Raw genomic sequence first — 19703 nt, forward strand, 5'->3', positions numbered from 1 at the left:
GTCACCATACAGCCTTCAACATTGAGAAATGTATGTAGAAAATAATGAAAGAAATACAAATTCAACACTTTTTTAATAAAAAATTAATAATATATAAATAGACATGTATATTTACAAAAATGCATGGCAAAATGAGCAGTTAATAAATAGGCCATTTTATAGTCAAATAACTTAATAAGATGAACACACATATGAATGAGATGGTCATGTAATAAACTTCATGATATTGGTGATGGCAGTACATTATCATAATACAAAACAAGAAGACATATCAACATTTGTCATAGCAATCAAAATGATATAAGACTAGGAACTGATTTTCGTTTGTCCTTGAGATTTCACAGAGACTTTTTCATACAGTCTATCAACTATCTTAGAAATTCTACAACCTTTTAACATCTTGCTTGAGTCCTATGAAAAGTATATTGGCATTTTTATCACAGGAAGTCACAATTATGTTCATGATAAGCACAGGTAAACCTGTTTGTTATATAATACTTGGAGTTATTTGAAACCAAGTGTAAAGAAGAATGTACTTTCATAGGAAACAAAAATTCAATACCTTGACCTAATTTGAGATGTCATTAAAACCTGTCTCTTCCTTTCAGTTCAGGTTTTGTATATTCAATAGATATTTTGAACCCAGCCCCTGTGTCCAAGGCAAATTTATTTACACACTGTGTTGCCCTTTTCTGAAGGTAATTGCTTGCTCTTTTACTCCATGGAATAATTAGGTTACTGTCACCTAATCTCAAAAGCTTGCTATAATCATTTATGTCTGTTAGAAGGATAATTGATCTTGTGTTCAGTTGACATGTGCAAGGTACTTGGAATTGAATCTTTCGTTTTTTAAAAGGTTCCTGAGAGAGCAAGTTTTTACGTATGAAACCATCCACGGTAGTTGTGTTACCAGCTATTGATGTGGTTAATTTAGCTATCTTCAGAACTGAAAGTAAAAATTAATAAAAATATTTTCTACAATCAAGACAATTTAAGTTAATATGCAAATATGTCTATCTTACATTTTTGGAAATTTCTATTTTGTATCTTATACATATAAGCTATTGATGAGAATATGGGGAGTTCTTCACTTAGTATTTTTTTTAAATATATACAGAAAAACATGTTTCATCATATATCTTGTTTTGAGGTTCTTTGCAGCATGTCAAATGTTGTAAGTGTTCTATGAACTGTTACAAATACTTGATATCTCTTTTTTTTTGTATTTGAAGGCAGTATTAAAATTATAATTGTTTAAAAATAATTCTGTAAATTTTCTATCAAATCTATTATTTGTTTTGAACTTACCAAATCGTTTACATAGAGTAGTAGCAGACTCAAGAAATAGTTTGATATCCTTGATGCTGTGTAAGTTACAGTAGGAACATATTCCGTAGTCTATATGCCTAGGTAGTCTATGATGGATCTCATGTATAAACTCTGTGTTATTTTGATGACAGCTGTTAATATAATGGATAACATTTAAAAGTCAGTGTCTAATTTTAAATTTTGTTTGACCATAAAAAACATGCCAAAATTAATAAATAATTCCTTCATGTCATGCTCTATACTCATTTTAACATGGTTAGGTATTAGCGAGGTTTGAAATTTGGTATAATATAATGCCTACCCGTGTTAAAATTAGCATAGAGCATGACATGAAGGAATTATTTCGATTCTTATAGGACAAATACAGTATTTTTTATAGGTCATAGCGTACAAAATTACCGTAAATATGTTTGGCTGTTCCTGTTTCCTCCTCTAGGAGTCTGTGCATTGCATTTCATATTTGATAAGTTTAAAAACTGTGAGCAGGGCAAATATATGTTGTTTCATAAAAAAATATAATAAAAGTTTATGTTAGCTGCTTATTGTATATTTTTTAAAGGATAACGATGGAAATAACATATATATAAACAGTCTAAGCATCAAATTCTACTTTTTCATAAGAGTATTTTATCTTTTTATTTTCAAAAGTTTTAACTTGAAAGTTAGAATGCCCTTGAAAACGTAAATAATTTCTTGGATATAAATAAATGTTAGTTTACTAACACTGAAAAATTCATATTACATTAGACCAAGAGTATGAATGTTTAACTTAGTTATATGCTGTTGAGAAACAATAGCTTTTGCATTTATTCTTTATATACTGTGGATTCATTTATTTTAGTGGGTACCAATTTTCGTGGTTTGAGGAAAACTTGCATATTTGTGGAATTTTAATTTCATATATTTGACAAAGTCTCCATGACTTACTTATAAAATCCAACCCAGGATAAAGTTGAAAATCAAACCATATGTCCCCATTAAAATGCCTTTATCATCCAAAAAAAGGTGGGGTTCTAACACTTGGAACTCTCCCTCTAGATCCCCACTATACTAGAAGCCTTATTAAGATGCATTATTTTCTTACCTTTGTTTGTTTGTTTTTAAGTAAATCGTGTTGTCACAACAGATTTTTGTAGTCATGTTATAACTTTTGATTCCACAGCAATCTCTTCCTTCATCTAATCCCATCTCATCGAAAACTCCTCCACAGCATAGGTCTGAGGTCTTATTATATGGGTGGCTACCACACATAGCAGTTTTATTAATAATACTACCTAGCTGGCATCTATGTGTAATGCTTGAATAGGACTGACTATTTTCGATGTCAGAAAGAACACAGCAAGTGTCATGATATTCAACAGATTTTGTAATTATTTTAAATGTTTCTCCACTGAATTTGTTTTTTGTGCAGCAAACATCTTCCTGGCTGTCGTAACTGATTTTTCCACAGCATTTGTATTCAGTGGATTTAACAATAATGTCACCTCCTGTTTAAAAAAAAAACATTTAAAAAAAGCCCGTCTGTATGCTTAATATTTAGATTATGCGTTCCTTATTTCATACTGTACAGAAACCTGAGAGATGTTTTATACTATCCACACTGCACTGCATAAGAATAAGGGAAGATCTCTATACAGTAATCTGCCCGCATGCAAGTTCAGAAATTATTGCGTGCATTTATTATTGTGATTTTGTCATTTTAGACTCAAGTGTCATTTTAATTTTATGATTTTGAGAAAAAATCCTGTTGAACACATATAAAAATGCGAGTTTTATTATTTGCGTTTACTACTCTGTCGCATTTTTCTCACAATATTAAAAACCTCACAACAATATCTAAATTTACAGTAATCTGTTTAAAATAAATTATTTTTTGTGAGCTTCCATTTCTTAATACATTAATCACAAAAAGTCTGTCATGTATAAATTCAGATTTGAGGGAAACTAATTTGCAATAGAAGGTGTAGGAACACAAACTTCTGGTCTTAATCAGTAGAGATGATATACTCTTTCCATTACCATATACATTATAAATTTTCAAATTCTGTATCAAACTGATTTTTAAAGTGCTTATTCAGAACTTACCAGGTTGACAACACTGGTGAGAGGATGTGTTGTATATTACACTGCCACAACATTCTTGGTATTGGCTGTCATACAATCCATTCCCACAACACTTCTCTGTTGATGATGTAATGTTAACAGGGAGTCCATTACAACACGTCTGACTTCTTGGATAGTAATGGCCTACAATTAATTGGATTTGTACATGTAGAATAAATTGCATAAATTGTACAATCAGACCCTTAATTTTCAAACGTTGAGTAAAAAAACTCAGAGGTCAACCCTACAAGTGGTCAGTTAGATGATTGGAAATATTTTTGCTTTCCAATCTGCATACTCATGCTCCAACAAGTTCTGATTAAAATATTTATCAAGAAATGTTACGGTTAAAAAAAGAGATGATTTAATTTTACTATATATATTGGTCAAGTTTGCAGTATTTGTAGCTTGTCCACAATCAGAGGTTGTGAGTTTGAACCCTGCATATGGCAGGTGAGTTCATCTCTGATCTTTATTTATTTGGATTGCCAGTTTCCTGCCAAAGCTTGATGGGTCTCTCTTGTCATTTTTACTGCCTCCATTTAAATTTTGCTGCCACAAGAAAGCTGAGCATGGGGTTACACAACAATCAATCATTGGTGTTGGTACATTTATCCCACGGTTTCCAACATACAGGAATCAGTATACTTCTATAAAGCTGTTCCGGAATACAGATCTTAAATACAATTTATAGAACAATATCAAAAGTACCTTTTTCACAGCACTCAGCAACATGTGGTATGGTTAAACTGCCACCACAACATTTTTCTTCAACTGTATTATACAGCTTTGTGCCACAACATTTATACTGCTCATCACTATCACTGACATTATGTAAGGTACCAGTGCAACATTTCTGTTTCAGTATGTCATACTTATGGTTGCTACATAATGATGTTGAAAAGGGTAAGACAATTCTATTCTTTCTACAATAATGTGTTGTTTTGTTGTAATATTCAATCCCACAACATTTCATATAGGTTCCTATGATGTGCGGCCTCTTATTACTATTTCTATCCCTGCAGCAAGTTGTTGTTTTTGGGTCAATAGGTGATGAACCACAGCAACTATTGATTCCTAGATATGGAAATAAAATAAAAACTCTATAAACACTCATTTGAATTAGATCGCAATGAAAAAATAAACTTTTGATGGAGAAAAAGGAGAGAGAAAAAATTAAATCACTTTGATCTTTAATAGAAATAAATAGGTTAGTCTTTTAACAAGGGCATCAATATCTGTAAAAAAAAATTGAAGACCTCATGAAAAACCATCCCATGTGATTGTTTTGTAATACATTTGTACTAATTAAATGTTAAACATTTGATTACCTAATATGATTAACCTTTAGTATAATTTTATTATTTTATAAAAACATATTAAATTGACAATAAGTTATCCTTTTACCGTTTATTTTGTCATACAAGGTGTTGTTACAGCAGACTTTTTCTGACTTTTTGTAAGAGGTAGCTCCACAACAGCTTTGATTTTTACCATCTTCAGTAAACGTTTTGAACACATCCTTTTCACAACATATCTCAGAATCAACAATATATGTCTTATCTAAAGGTAGAAAATAAATTATGGATTCTATATTATTTATTTTTTTAGTCTTAATTTCTCAGTCTGTAGATTCAATGTTTGTGTTTTGTTGTTGTTATTCAACGATTAAGGTTGTTATATTAATTGTCAAATATTGAGTGCCTTTACCAAGTCTGGCAATCTATACCATGTGTTATTTTGAAGTAAAGTAGTCTATATGTTATTAGGTATCTGGAGTTTGTGCGGTCTGTTGAACGTTCTCAATTTGTTTGGTATTTCATGTTATCTTTTTTAATGTATATATGTGACAATAAGAAAAGAAAAACCGTAACAAAACTGAAAAATATTCTCCACAGAGGTTTTTGTCGAGCCTGCAACTTTTGTTGCAGAAAGCTCGACATATAATAGCGATCTGGCAGCGGCGGCTGCGGCGGCTACAGCGACGGCGGCGCTGTTAGCTCACTTCTTAAAAGCTTTATATTTTAGAAGGTAGAAGACTTGGATGCTTCATACTTTGTATATAGATGCCTCATGTTACGAACTTTCTGTCATTCACATGTCCAATGTCCTTGACCTCATTTTCATGGTTCAGTGACTACTTGAAAAAAAAGTTAAGATTTTTTGTAATGTTAAATTCTCTCTTATTATAAGTAATTGGATAACTATATTTGGTATGTGCGTACCTTGCAAGGTTCTCATGCCTGTCAGACAGTTTTCACTTGACCTCGACCTCATTTCATGGATCAGTGAACAAGGTTAAGTTTTCGTGCACAAGTCCATATCTCAGATACTATAAGCAATAGGTCTAATATATTAGTTGTATGGAAGGACTATGAGGTGTACATGTCCAACTGGCAGGTGTCACCTGACCTTGACCTCATTTTCATGGTTCAGTGGTTATAGTTAAGTTTTTATGTTTTGGTCTGTTTTTCTTATACTATATGCAATAGGTCTACTATATTTTGTGAATGGAATGATTGTCAGGTGTGCATGTCTAGCTGACAGGTGTTATCTGACCCTTGACCTCATTTTCATGGTTCAATGTCAAAGTTAAGTTTTTTAGTTTTGGTCTATTTTTCTAATACTTTATGCATTAGGTTAACTATATTTGGTATATGGAAATATTTTATGATCTATATGTTGGTTACACAGGTTTCATTTGACCTTGACCTCATTTTCACGGTCCATTGCTAGGTTTGAAGTGTTTGTGTTTTGGTCTGTTTTTCATTATTTATAAGCAAGTCAAGTAAATTTGTAATATTGTGAAGAATTGTTAGCTCTACATGTCTGCCTGGCATGGTTCATCAGACCTTGACCTGATTTTCATGGTCCATTGATCAATGTTTAATTTTCTTGGTTTATGTTGAGTTTATGTGACAGTTGTAATAAAGCTTTATACTTAGGTCTATCAAGATAGTATCAAGGATAAGTAAAGAAGGCGAGACATTTCAGTGTGTGCACTCTTGTTTTTTAAGTTGTTTAAATTAGATATTATCTCTTAAAAAGCTGACATCGCTTCTGAAAATGAGATTCAAGAGTATGAATTTCCATAACATGAAAGTGTCTAATCCAAAAATATCATCAAAGTAAGTTGGTTCCAGTACCAAAACATATTATTCTGACCAATTAGGCATTTTTACTATGTTCCCTTTATTGTATGAAAGTTTTGGTCAATTAGATTTTTACATGATACACAGTGTGTATAATTTTTTTCTAGAAATGCTGAATCATAAATATTTTGTTTACATGCTAATTGCACAATAATAATATGGGAGACCTTGAACTTTTCCAAAAATTGTGCTGTCATCTTCCTGTTTACGTAATAGGAAACTCACACATGTATAAAGACAAGACCCAATCAGTTTAATAAGTAAAATCCTCACAAAACTTACCAGTGCAGCAATCTAACTTCTGTCCACGTCCATTGAAATTGGGTACTACTCCAAAATCACAGCACAGTTGTGATTCTGGATCATATTCTTTCATTGAAGACTGGCATCTCTTTGCTAAAACTTCCCCAATCACTAATGTTATCACTGAAAATTATATAATAAAATAACAATGTTAGGGCAGGAAGTTTGGTTTATTTTTATCTCTGATGTGGTATGATTGCCAATGAGACAACTCTCCAAAAGAGACCAAAATGACACGGAAATTAATTGTATGTCTGCTTCCTATACTTTTAAGGGATTTAAAAGAAGTTGTGAATGTTTTATCTTAATTTGTATTGTTTTTTGCTTCAACAAACAGATAATAAGATACATTTCTATTGATCAGAAGTGCTAGATTCTTATTTTTGCTCTTGAGATCTACCTCAGGTTAATGTTTGGTTTCTTTAGTTATATATATAGTTTACTAATTAATATTGTTTTACTATATACTGTGACTTTCAACTCATTTGAATATGTATTAAAGGAGATGTGGTGAACATATCACTCAGATTAACGCTAACTCCGAGTAAAAAAGGAGAAAAAAAATCGGAATTAAAATTAAATAAAAAAGAATAAACATCAACTTACTTACTGTGGACTTATTTGTTAGGTGTAAGTTTTTTTGGTTAGATTTCTCTGTCTGTTTCATGTTGAAGTTATAAAGTAAACCTCAGAAATAAAGAAATTGAGTGAATCCCAAGGTAAAAAACATTTTAAATAAACTAATAAATATGAACATTAGTTTATGAACCATAAAGAGACAACACAACAACAACATTCTAAATCACCTCAATTATAACAAGTCATGATTGATTAACTTTTGTGTGGCAACCTCTAAGTAAACTTGAAACAACATCAGTTGTGTGGGATTTCAAAAGTTTACCTGACAGTTTGACACCCTGAAAGTCCAGTGTTTTAACAATTTATAAAGAAGAAGATTGTCCTTCATTTTCATTTGTTGTGTTATTTAGTTGCTGTCAAATATTAGAATATCCAACATCTCATGTCATTTATATCAAACAAATGTTTTAGTAAAATACTGAAGACCTTATATGATGACTCTCACTCAGTGGCGGATCCATAAATTTTCATAAGTGGAGACCCACTGACTGACCAAAGAGGGGGACCGATCCAGTCATGCTTCAATGATATCCTGTATAACCAACACTTTTTCCCAAAAGGGGTGGGGGGGGGGGGTGTTTGACGAGACCCCTGCCACCCTAAATCCGCCTCTGTCAGTCACTAATAAAACAACAAATGTCAAGTTAATTCTGCAGAGGCCCTTTATGTATTTATGTATAACAGAAATATTAATTTCAATTGAATTAAAAGTGTAATCTGATATACCAATACATGTACTAGATCAAATATTCACTTATATAGGAAGCATGCCCTTCACATAAATAAGTTTCTGATCATTTGAAAGATATAAAAAATTGTTTATACCATTTTAATTATCAAAAATTAAAAAGATAAAAAATAATGTTTTCAACAAATATTGAGGACATCTTTACTTGGACTACATGTTATGTAAATTGATCAGAACCATAAGTTTATGTCAGATTTATATAGCTCCTTACCCAACAATAGATGATAGATATTCATTTTGGTGTTGATCGTGTTGATCTACTAGATAAACTGTTCTCAAGAGATCGAAGGTGATAATGTTAATTTCATTCCTGGTATCTTTTATTTAAATTAGATTTGAAAATCCATAATTCTTGAAAACAAGAAATTTTCAACAGGGTTAAAGATTAATCAAAAAATTATGGTTAATCTTGAATTTAAAAATTGGGATATTGAGAAGCTGAGAACTAATTATAGAATCATTTTTTTTAAGTCTTGAAAAAGTTTTTCCTTTGTTTTGAATTGACTGCAATAGTTATACTATAAATTTGAATATTGATTATAGCTATGAAAATACTGATATAAGATATTATATTGGTGATACCCGGGTATATTTTTACATAATATACATTTCAAATAGCCTGTATATGGAAATTTTAAAAACTGGTGTTTTGTGAATGAAATTAACAAAATGTAATTTCAATAAAAATTACAATCTGTTATTGATCATTTTGAATTGTACCACATAAGGCAATTATAATAAGTCTGTATTTTTTTGGTAATTTTCAAAAAGAATTATCACTAAGGTGACAAGATAAGATTAAAGAGTATGAATGTCCTGTTATATCATATAAAACTTATATTATGTATAAAACAATGGTATAAATTATTAACTTTACATGTCAACTTTTAATAATAAAATATAACCCATACCCTTTAATTGCAACACTAATCAAGTGTGTCTTAGGTCTTTTTTGTGTTGGCCAGGTATAATATAAAAATGTCAGGTGGGTGGCATGAGGGAGAAGTTTGTACTCAACCCCCTATTTTGTCTAATCAAGTGCTCCTACAGTTTTCAATCTATTTCCCTGAAAAATTCAAAGGGAGATCTTACACAAATTGAAGTTGTGCTCCTCCTGCTATAATTTCTTTTTTGGGTGGTGGCAAAAGGGGGGGGTGTTGATTATTTTCCTATTATCAGATTTGTTAAGTTTCTTATTTCGTTACCAGAAATTAATATTGGTACTTTTTTTTTTATCAGTTTCCAGTTTTCAACCCAGGTCTTTGAAATATTCTGGACACATGGTAAAAATATGAATTTGTGAATGTGCTTCAACAGCATTTATTAAGCAACTTTTCCCATTTGTTTCAGTAATATGTTCTTATAAAGAAGTGCAAATTTTGAGTTTTCCTGCTATGGTTTTCAACACAAATGTTTTCTTAGTAGTGGTATTAGCTGTGTCATACTAAATTGATATCTCTACAGATAAAGGAAAAGTGTCCTTCAAATTAATACATATTTTAAGTTCCAATGTTTGATTTAGGCATTATATTTCATTAGAAATAAAATATAAACAAAATAATTTATCAGGAACATGTTTGATTCGTTGTAAATATAACAGAATTTGATACGATTGTCTTATAAGTAAGAGATTTAGTGCTATAAAACCAGGTTTTATCCACCATTTTCTACTTTTGAGAATGCCTGTACCAAGTCAGGAATATGATAGCTGTTGTCTATTCGTTTGATGTGTCATGTCATTTGATTTAGCCATTTGATTAGGGACTTTAAGATTGAATTTTCATCAGAGTTCAGTATTTTTGTGATTTTACTTTAAATCTAGTAACTAAAACTAAATCAATTGAAACATTTTTTTTTTATAGGATTTACTATTTCCTTACCCAGCATTGATACAGTGATCTTCATTTGTGTTAATTTGTGGTTAATACTATTTTTCACTGACCATATAGACGCTTATATTCATTTATTTTTAGGATATTCCTTTTTTTTTTATGGCAGAAATTCCTTTGGATAATGTCCAGAAAAAAACACCCATCGCCTACAGTGTTAATAATTAAAGTTTATTGATGAACCATTAATTGGAGCAGAGAACTAATTGTATAATTTTAAATAACAATGTTTTACCTTATAATCAATGATACTAAATCAGCAATAATTAAGATTATGATTTAACAAGATGGGTTATTTATATGGTATTTTTTGTTTGCAAAAAACAAAAAAGATTGTTTCCCTTTCTTGTTTAAACGGGAATATTTGTTTTAAAAGTAGATCCACCATAAACCACAAGTTAGGCTAAGTATATAGACTAAGGAGCAGACAATATTTGAGTGTAAGAAGCAATTTTAAAAAGACATAAAATTTACAACCAAATCTTTAAAAAAAAAAGAAAATACTTCTGACTCAGTACCTTACTTGGGAGAGGCACATATCAATTTGGCTGGGTTATGAATTAAGTTTCTTGTGATCTCAGCCCTCCCCTGTCGCAACAACATCTAACACAGTTCATAGCAGGCACACAAACCATTGGCTGGGTTATAACTAACAAAGCTATTTTTTGTGTGCTTTATAAAGATTTTATTGTAGGTCATACGTTATTAAGGTATATGAACTAAAAAGGTCCGTCAAACAGATTTGGATTTCAAGGATCTAATTTGTCACATAGCATTTGATAATAGTTTCCAACAAAAGAAAATAGATTGGCTTCAATATTTACGGTATTTATGGCGCATGCAAAAAACAGAAATAAAATATAAACACAAAAAAAGCCATATGGGACATGTCTGGTAAATTGGTATACAATATGATTTGATTAGTTGTTAGTTTTAACAAAAGATTTAACAAACTTTACTAAAGTTGTCCGTTCATAAATTTTGAAACAATTAAGAAACGAAGGTTTCAACTCCCTCAGGCAAAGTTGGCTTGAGATGAATTTGGCTCTTTATTTTAGATATTTTTTACATATAGCTCTTCAACGGTTTCGGTACTTATACATCTTCAGATTTTAAATGTTTGGCTTTGAGTGCTTTTCAATATTTTAATAATTTTGGTGAATTTCTGTAATTTTTTCTTACCCAGCAATGCTAGACTGGTCATCATATTGGGTTGATATATGGCAAATACTATTTAACACTAACTATAGAAGGTTGTATTTATCTTTTTTATGATATTAAAGCTGGGATTCCAATTCTTTAGTCCAACATGACTAAAAATTTTCAGTTTTTACCTCAGTGAAGATTTGAACTAATAATAAAACGAGGAATGGAAAAAATAAGATGGTATAAAGAAAATGATTTTTCTTCCTTGTTCTCAGATGATCAGTTATTGAAATTCAAAACCAAAACAAGAATATCTATAGATATAATCACAATTTTCATCTTTTTAAATACGGATAAAAATTCAGCCCAAACTGCCAGTCCCATGTCTGAAACATCAATATTGAATGTCTTGATTATATCTTTATGTTCTTTGTACGTGTAGGAATAATAAAAAGTTATTGTCCTTTTATCTATTGAAGGTGTTTCTACTTCTAATTGTCTTTTTTGCTATTTTTTCTATCATTCAGTTGAAATTGTTCCCACATCTCCATTCATTTATAACAAAGATAGTAGATATGCATTAATTAGGCAATTTAAAAAAAAAATTGTATTTATTTTTTCAATGCTATCAATCAAATTATTCTGTTCAAAATTTGACACTATAAGGTATGGGTAAATCTGAAATCAGAATATATATTTTGTTTGTCCTCTGCTTGAACGGAATATCCCCCCCCCCCATCATTTTGGGAATCAGAATACAAAGGACAAAGTATGAAGGAATATGTTGAAGATATTATTGTGGATTCAATAGTTTTACTCATTTTAGGTACTATTACATCTTGAAATTTATTGATTCATTAAACTAGTGATATAGTACGAATGTATTAGATATGAAGAGTTCACTTGTCGAAAGTGTATACTCTTCCTGTTTCGTATGATGACTTCCTAATTTCGTATTGCACAATTATTTGTAATTGTACAATTATAAACTGTGGTTTAAATACTCAAATACCCTATACTCTCATGTTTTAATGAAACATGAACTGAAACTGTGAATAAGTTTTTTTTTAATTTGTTGATTGCTGTATGCTGAAGGTCAACCACATGCACTCACTAATTTGTGTTCCTTTTTTGTTTTGTTGTTGTTCTATCTTCACTTATATGACACATTGATAAATGCTCCTACAGTGAACATCAGTCTCATACTCCAATCTACCATTTTTATTTTTCTCTCACTTTGTATCCAGTAATTAGAAAGTTCTATTTTTATATATAATAGGGGGCATTGCTGTTTCCATTGACCTAGAAGATGTAACCATTTTTCTTTAGGTGACAGTTGATAGAGAGGGGGCTTTCTGCTAAATGGGTTCCTGATTGAGGCCTTGATTGGTACAGTTTTAGATTTAGGAGAACAAAAGTCATGTTTTACTGTTACATTACTGAGAACCAATGGAGAATCAAAGAGATTTAATGAGTTTAGCATAAGTAAGGAGCTGCATGATCTTCTGAACCTTGTGCTTCCGTTGAACTAGAAAAATATACCCCCCTATATTACCTGTGCTAGTAGAGATTTCTTACAACTCAGATTTTCCAGGGAGCTAGTGCAGTGGTTATTTGAAAGGAAAATGATGTTCTACCAGACTACTGTAAGAAAGGTATAATGGGACTTATGAGTGTTGAAAAAAATGGTTTTGCTTCGTTGCTGATGAAAACAAAACAGGGTGTTGCACTGAGTTAATTCAAATGACACAAATACAACTACCAGATTAAAAGGGGTTTTACTTTCTGTTTGTCTTTTTTAATTGCAGCGTCTTGATGGTTATAAGTCAAATTTATGTTTTAGTTAGTGTTTAATTAATTGTATTAGCCCTTGTATGGAAATAGAAATCTATTAACTGAATTATATATATCCTATTACACTTCACTTCATGCAAGCAAATCGGGCTAATAGTTTTCATCCAGCTGATCAGTTTAAAGAGTGGAATACAAGCTGTTTAAAACTAGTTTGTAAAATAAAACACAATTGGTATAAGGAAAGGGAAAAGTCTATTTTATGAGTAACTTTAAATTCCCTGGGTCAAATTTAAAATTGAAATAATGCATTTGAAAATTGATAAGATATGTTTTGAAAAGATAATGTGAAATCATTATATAAAATTGTTCAAGTTTTTTATGTTAGTTTTTTTCCCTTACCCAACAGTTTAACAACAGTCTTCATTTTGATTGTTAGCTTTGTGGTCAGTCTGTATATATGTGGTCATAAAATATTATTAGATTGGAATGTCCCATTTATATTTATATCTTTATTTGTATTCATCTGAATACATTGTACATGGATACCTGTGTTCCAATGCATATATAAAAAAAAAACTATTACAATAGTAAGATAGATAAAACATGTATAAAAGAGGATAAAATGAAGGTCTTCAGAATGATTTTTTTTAAATCACTATGCTTTTAATAGTACACGTATTTAATAAAATCTTTTTTACCTTTATCCATCCATATGAAAAGGTTTCAGACAGACATATATTCTGTCCAAAATCCAGAGCCTGTAATTCAGTGGTTAATTGGGTGGATCTTTATTTTTCATAAGTGGGGGCCCACTGACTGCCTAAAAGGGGGCCACTCCCGTCACGCTCCAGTGATTCCATATATTAACAATCAATTTTTTTTTCTCAGAATGGGAAGGCAGACTACTTCCCCCCCCCTAAATCCGCCTCTTTTAATGTTGTTGCTGTAAATTATATGTTTTTTTTCTTCATGATTTGGTACATAATTTAGGCCTTTGTATTATTTAATAGTTTTACATTTGTTATTTGTGAGCCTTTTATAGCTGATTATATCATATGGGTTCTGCTCATTGTTGAAGGCTGTACTGTGACCTATAGTTGTTGATTTTTATATCATTTGGTCACTTGTGGAGTGTTGTCTCATTTGGCAATCATACCACTTCATTTTTATTTATTAGTGTTAAATTACTAGAAATAAGGGTATACAAAATAATTTTCGGTTTCAAGACATATGCATAAAAGTAATTGCAAATGATCAAACCTTTCGCCAGAGTCCCAACTGAAGTGGAGGTAATCCAGCTGCCTTCAACAATGAGAAAAATTCAAACCCTAAATAAATGTTTTGGTGCTTAAAAATATATTTGTTATACACTCAAGTTTGCAAAGAGTTCATCTTTTCCCAGGGTCAATTAAAAAAAATAAAAAGTTGACGAGATATGTTTTCAAAAGATAATGTGGAATCACTATATAACATTATTAAAATTTTTGTTTTGATAGATTTGTGTATTTTCTTACCCAACAGTTTAAATACAGTCTTCATTAACAGTGTGACTATGGTCTTCATTTTGATTGTCATTTGTGTGGTCAGTCTGTAGAAATGTGGTTTTTATCATATTAAATTGGGATGTCCCATGTATATGTTATGTGATAATATTAGATCTATGCTATTTATATATCATTTATACAGTTAACATATATTAACCTATATAAATAACATTTGACATATATAAACTAGATACATTAAATTTGCCCAATCCTTTATTTGAAAAATTTTGCTTTTGTGTTTTCTATCTAAATCAAGTAAATGCGCTTTAAAAATTCATAGGTCATTGAACTTCTAAGTGACACCTTATTAGGAGGTTTTGTAAAATAATAATTGAGTTTAAACGTTAAATGATGATCTTTTTAAGACAATATGTTTCAGATTTGATTCATTGTGAAACAAAGATAAATAGCATAAACAAACAACAAAGTTATTTAATATGGGTACTAGTATACGTAAGGAGCTATAAAAAGAAAAAAATTCTACAACATATATTTTAATATGTATATAAAATTTAAAAAATAATTTAAATGAAGATATCCCACATTCATATTGTTTTATCAACAAATAGCGATATACGCTTCCTATAAGATTTATCCTATATTCTATTATGACGGGCTTTTTTCGCTTTGTGAACAAACCCATGCTCTAAATCCAATAAAATTTGTTTGCACATGTGTATAATGAATTCTTCAGAATAATGAATTTTATCAAATTATCATGCACTTAATTTATTTCCTTAACTTTTACACTTTCAAACTCCTAAATGGTGCACATGATGTTACACATTTATGTATTATGACTGTAATGTGTTGCAATTGGAAATTGACATATTTTACCTAGATACGACAACCCTTCATGCTGGCTGTTCAAACTCCTCCCTCTGAAAAATCACAATGCCAACTGTTTGCTTCTTTACTAACAAAAAAGGAAGGTTCATGGAAGAGCCTACACAAACGCTTTTACACTTAAACTTATCGGACATAGAAATTACCTTGGTGTTCCTATTCAGAATCAAAATAATTGATGCAAGCTATACTTTATTGTAGTTTTAACATGGGTAGTTTTAGCCCTCACTATCGCTTTGGCATTAATAATCACGAATATAATGCCTACCAATGTTAAAACTACAATTAAGTATAGCTTGCATCAATTTTTACTTAAATATACATTTTATAATAATGCTTTTATTGGTAAAGTGAACCAAAACCTTGATGAGCCTAAGTTAGTGAAATTGGGATGGATAGCTAAGTGAATTTGATTTTTGTCTTTCTACATGTAAATACAATTAAAGAAATGTTTATACTGCATTATGCTTTTCATAGAGACAAGTTTATATATAAAAGTCTGTTTTTGATCCAATACTTAATGCTATGATCTTGCAGATATAATTTTTTTTAACTTAATTAATTAATATTTTGTCATGTAATCATGATTGGGCATTTAATAGATGGATATACCCTATGGATTTTTGCTCATAGTTGAAGAAGATACAGTGACCTATAGATCTTTTACTAGCAATCATACTACATCTTCTTAATTTGATAAGAAATGCTACATGTTATAGTTTTATGAATGAGAATTTAAAAGGTTCTTTTTTTTTTTTGGACATATGTCAATTTATAGAGGGGATTTAATTAATTATTTCCCCTTAAGCTTTGCCAAGAAAATAGTATTCAAAACATTATAATTAGAATTAAGTGTTGTATGTGTAACATTTATATGGTCTTAATTTGTAAGTTCATGGTGTCATATATAAATAAAAGTTAAACAAATATCTCAAAATAAACCCCCCTTAAAGACATAAGCAAAGAGAATGATATTGAAATGCTTTTAAGCTTAAAACAGATCTTCTGTAAACAGGAATCTGATGTACAGTAGTTTTCGTCTGTTTATGTAGTTCACAAGTGTTTCTCGTTTCTTGTTTCTCATTTTTATATAGATTAGATCGTTGGTTTTCCTGTTTGAATTGTTTTACACTAGAAATATTTGGGGCCCTTAATAGCTTGCTGTTTGGTGTGAGCCAAGGCTCTGTGTTGAATGCCGTACCTTGACCTTTAATGGTTTACTTTTATAAATTGTTACTTGGATGGAAAGTTGTCTCATTGGCTCTCATTCCACATCTTCCTATATCTATTTAAAATAACTGTTTACAAAACTTTTTTTCGAAATGCTAAAAATATTGTTTTTCCTTGAGATTATTTTATTTTGTAAAACCTTTCGGAATTTTGGGTCCTTAATGCTTTTAAACTTTGTACTTTGTTTGGCCTTACTTTTATATTTTTTATATTTAAATATCACTTATGACTACAGTCATAATGCATCATCTGGCATACACAATTTCAATCAAGGAATATATGATAACTTAAATAGTTAAAAATGTTAAAACTGCTTTCAAAGTAAAGAAATTTACTTTAAAGAACTGAAAAAAATCAATCTTTTTTTATAAACTATCAAACCAACTAGGTGGGAACTTGATTCTCTTCAGAGCTCTTGGCTCTTGGTCTTAATTACACAGTCCTCAGAGTACAATACTCTACTCTAAACACACAATCCAGTGTTTTCAAGTAAACTCATTCTTTAGATCTTTGATAGGAATACTTCTATGAGGAAAACTACATACAAGTAAAATATAACAGATCAGTATATTTCACAACCAGAGTGGGTGTATATCATAAATATAGGCTTTAATTAAAACAAAAGAAGATGTGGTATGATTGCCAATTAGCATTTCCCCACAAGAGACAAAATGTCACCATACGTTTAAGACAGTTTTCAAATCTTATTTTGATATATTTTTTTATTAAAAGATTGTTTAAAGTATCAGCGAAGCTGTGTTAAATTTATTTTAAGATTATATAATATATTTTTTTTGTCAAAAACAAACAAAAATGTACAGTGTTATACTACCAGTTATCTTACCAAGCACTAAAAACATTGTCTTCATTAATATTCTTTTCATGTGGTTAATATATGGTCAATACCCTCACTGCCCACAGTAATATACCAAATAATATAGTCAGATTGGGACATGACTTTTATCGATATATTGGACTGGGAAGTTCTGTGTTCCTACTCAAAGCACTACCGTGCATGGTATTTCCCTAAAAAAACAAGGTAACAAAACGTTATATTAAAAACAAAAATATTTGATGAAGTAATCATTAGAATTTTATTGAGTCAATAATTATCATATATAAAATTTCAAATACCCGCCAAAATAAAAGAAGGGTAATTGATATGTTACTTCTTACTTATAGATCAGAGAAACAATACAATCGTAATATGGAATACATTTAGAGGGTGACATAATTATACCTGTAATGGGAATTTAAGTACAGCAGTATACATAAGGAAAAGAAACGATAAACAGGTTGTAATGTGATTGTATTGTGACTTTGATTTAAGTCAACAAAATTGGAGATAAAAGTGCCAAATATATCTAGGCATGTCTCGTACTTTATAGTTGTCTTGTAACTTTTCATTTATCCATTCTTCAAACAATAGAATTCATTTAAATTTTTGTAAGATTAAAGATTTTAAATGCTTTTTATTAGAAAATAATTGTTCATCTTCTCAGGTATGTAAAACACAAGTCACTTTGAGATTTGAAGTCCTGCATTGATTTGATTATAATCATATTACATTGAATAAGAACATATTTTGATGTAAAATGTCTTGTACATATACACATTCCAATTTATTAAATTACTGTTGTTTTTTTAAGAGATTTTATAACAGTATTGCTATACCTATGATCTGCTACCTTATGCTGTTACATAATGACACATACTATCTACAAATCTTTATATTTAAATTAGTTTGATATCAGATATATCATATCTTTTAATAAGTCAACAACTTTAAGGGTCAAATACTGACAAGCAACATGATGGCAGCATGTCAAACATGTACAAAATGTAAGATATCTTGATAGGAGAATTTTGGTTGTCTCTGTAAAATGGATTCTAAGATCTTTAGAACCCCCATCAACTCCTAATTTGACATATTGTGTAGACACTTGACATCCATGTGTTGTTTGTCAAATGTTTTTTTTTAGTTGTTACTCTTATTAAGTCATCATGTTTAGTTATATCATCAGCTTAGTGAAATCAAGTAGGATGGAGGTTGTTTTTATTTGTTTGCTCCTTATCATTCCATAGGCAGATCCAGGATTGTTGGAAAAATTATTTGATTATATAGAGAATCACTTAAGCATGACTGGAGCCCCCTTAAGTCAGTCAGTCCTCCTTCCCCCCTTTATATGAACAATTCTGTTCCCCAACTGGTCTCTATCAAAACCAACAAAACATTTTGAAATCATTATAAGAATCTCCTTAATAATGCTTTCTAATAGTTTTGTGCTGCTCCTTTGTTTTTAAGGATAGTTGCTGCTACACACAAATTTTTCATATCTAGAAAAGGGGGTATTCAGGTACAATGCAAGGTGGGTTATTTTCGCGGGTGTGAAATCTCATGATTTTCATTGAATAATGTATACACAATATTTTGGAGGTTATCATTTTGGCGAATTTAAAAACTTTTTTCAATACCTTTGCATCTGAACTTTAAAATTGGCGAAAATAACCCAATCACTGTACAGTATTGTATTCATTTTTAATTGATGGAGTTTGAAAAAGATCATTCTGGACAGAAAATAACTGAAAAGGAAAAAGATTACCAATGACGGTTGGAAATGAACATTTATACCTCATTTCATCTGGGATTGCCATCAATACCCTTTACCTAGAAGATTCCCATTAATGCTCCATGACCCTCATTGATTACCACCAACACATAATCGCTCAATAATTGCTTAACACTCCATTATCCTAACATGATCAATATCCCATTTCCTCAAGGATGACTATCAACACCCAATCCCTCGAGGATTGCCATCAGCATCTCCATACTTCGAGTATTGCCATCAACATCCCCTATGTGTCTGTCTGTCTGTCTGTCTGTCTGTCTGTCTTGTTAGCACTCTTGAGGGTACAAATCTTTGTAGATTTTTATGAAACTTATATGTGCAATGCAAGGAAAATTTGTACTTTTAAA

The 19703-nt window shown here is 30.5% G+C and overlaps 1 protein-coding gene across 1 annotated transcript; it reads right to left on the reverse strand.

The window, feature by feature from the left end:
- Positions 1-110: 110 nt before the first annotated feature.
- On the reverse strand, positions 111-17647 carry LOC134711651 (uncharacterized). Its single transcript, XM_063572414.1, has 8 exons — positions 17568-17647; positions 6867-7010; positions 4840-4995; positions 4144-4509; positions 3415-3576; positions 2414-2816; positions 1309-1460; positions 111-946 (listed from the first exon to the last, which is right to left on the reverse strand). The coding sequence occupies exons 1-8, from the start codon at positions 17605-17607 to the stop codon at positions 585-587; spliced, it is 1785 nt and encodes a 594-aa protein (XP_063428484.1). The 5' UTR covers positions 17608-17647; the 3' UTR covers positions 111-584.
- Positions 17648-19703: the final 2056 nt, after the last annotated feature.

Source organism: Mytilus trossulus, chromosome 3, assembly GCF_036588685.1.
Source record: "Mytilus trossulus isolate FHL-02 chromosome 3, PNRI_Mtr1.1.1.hap1, whole genome shotgun sequence".
Taxonomy (NCBI): domain Eukaryota; kingdom Metazoa; phylum Mollusca; class Bivalvia; order Mytilida; family Mytilidae; genus Mytilus; species Mytilus trossulus.

What these genes read in the sequence shown, in the direction of transcription:
- LOC134711651 (XM_063572414.1), bottom strand. Translation starts at nt 17,607, where the DNA reads ATGAAAAGAATATTAATGAAGACAATGTTTTTAGTGCTTG. An exon ending in GACAATGTTTTTAGTGCTTG is followed by an intron (nt 7,011 to 17,567) that starts GTAAGATAACTG and finishes TATAATTTTCAG; the next exon opens with TGATAACATTAGTGATTGGG. An exon ending in TCACCAGTGTTGTCAACCTG is followed by an intron (nt 2,817 to 3,414) that starts GTAAGTTCTGAA and finishes TTTTTTAAACAG; the next exon opens with GAGGTGACATTATTGTTAAA.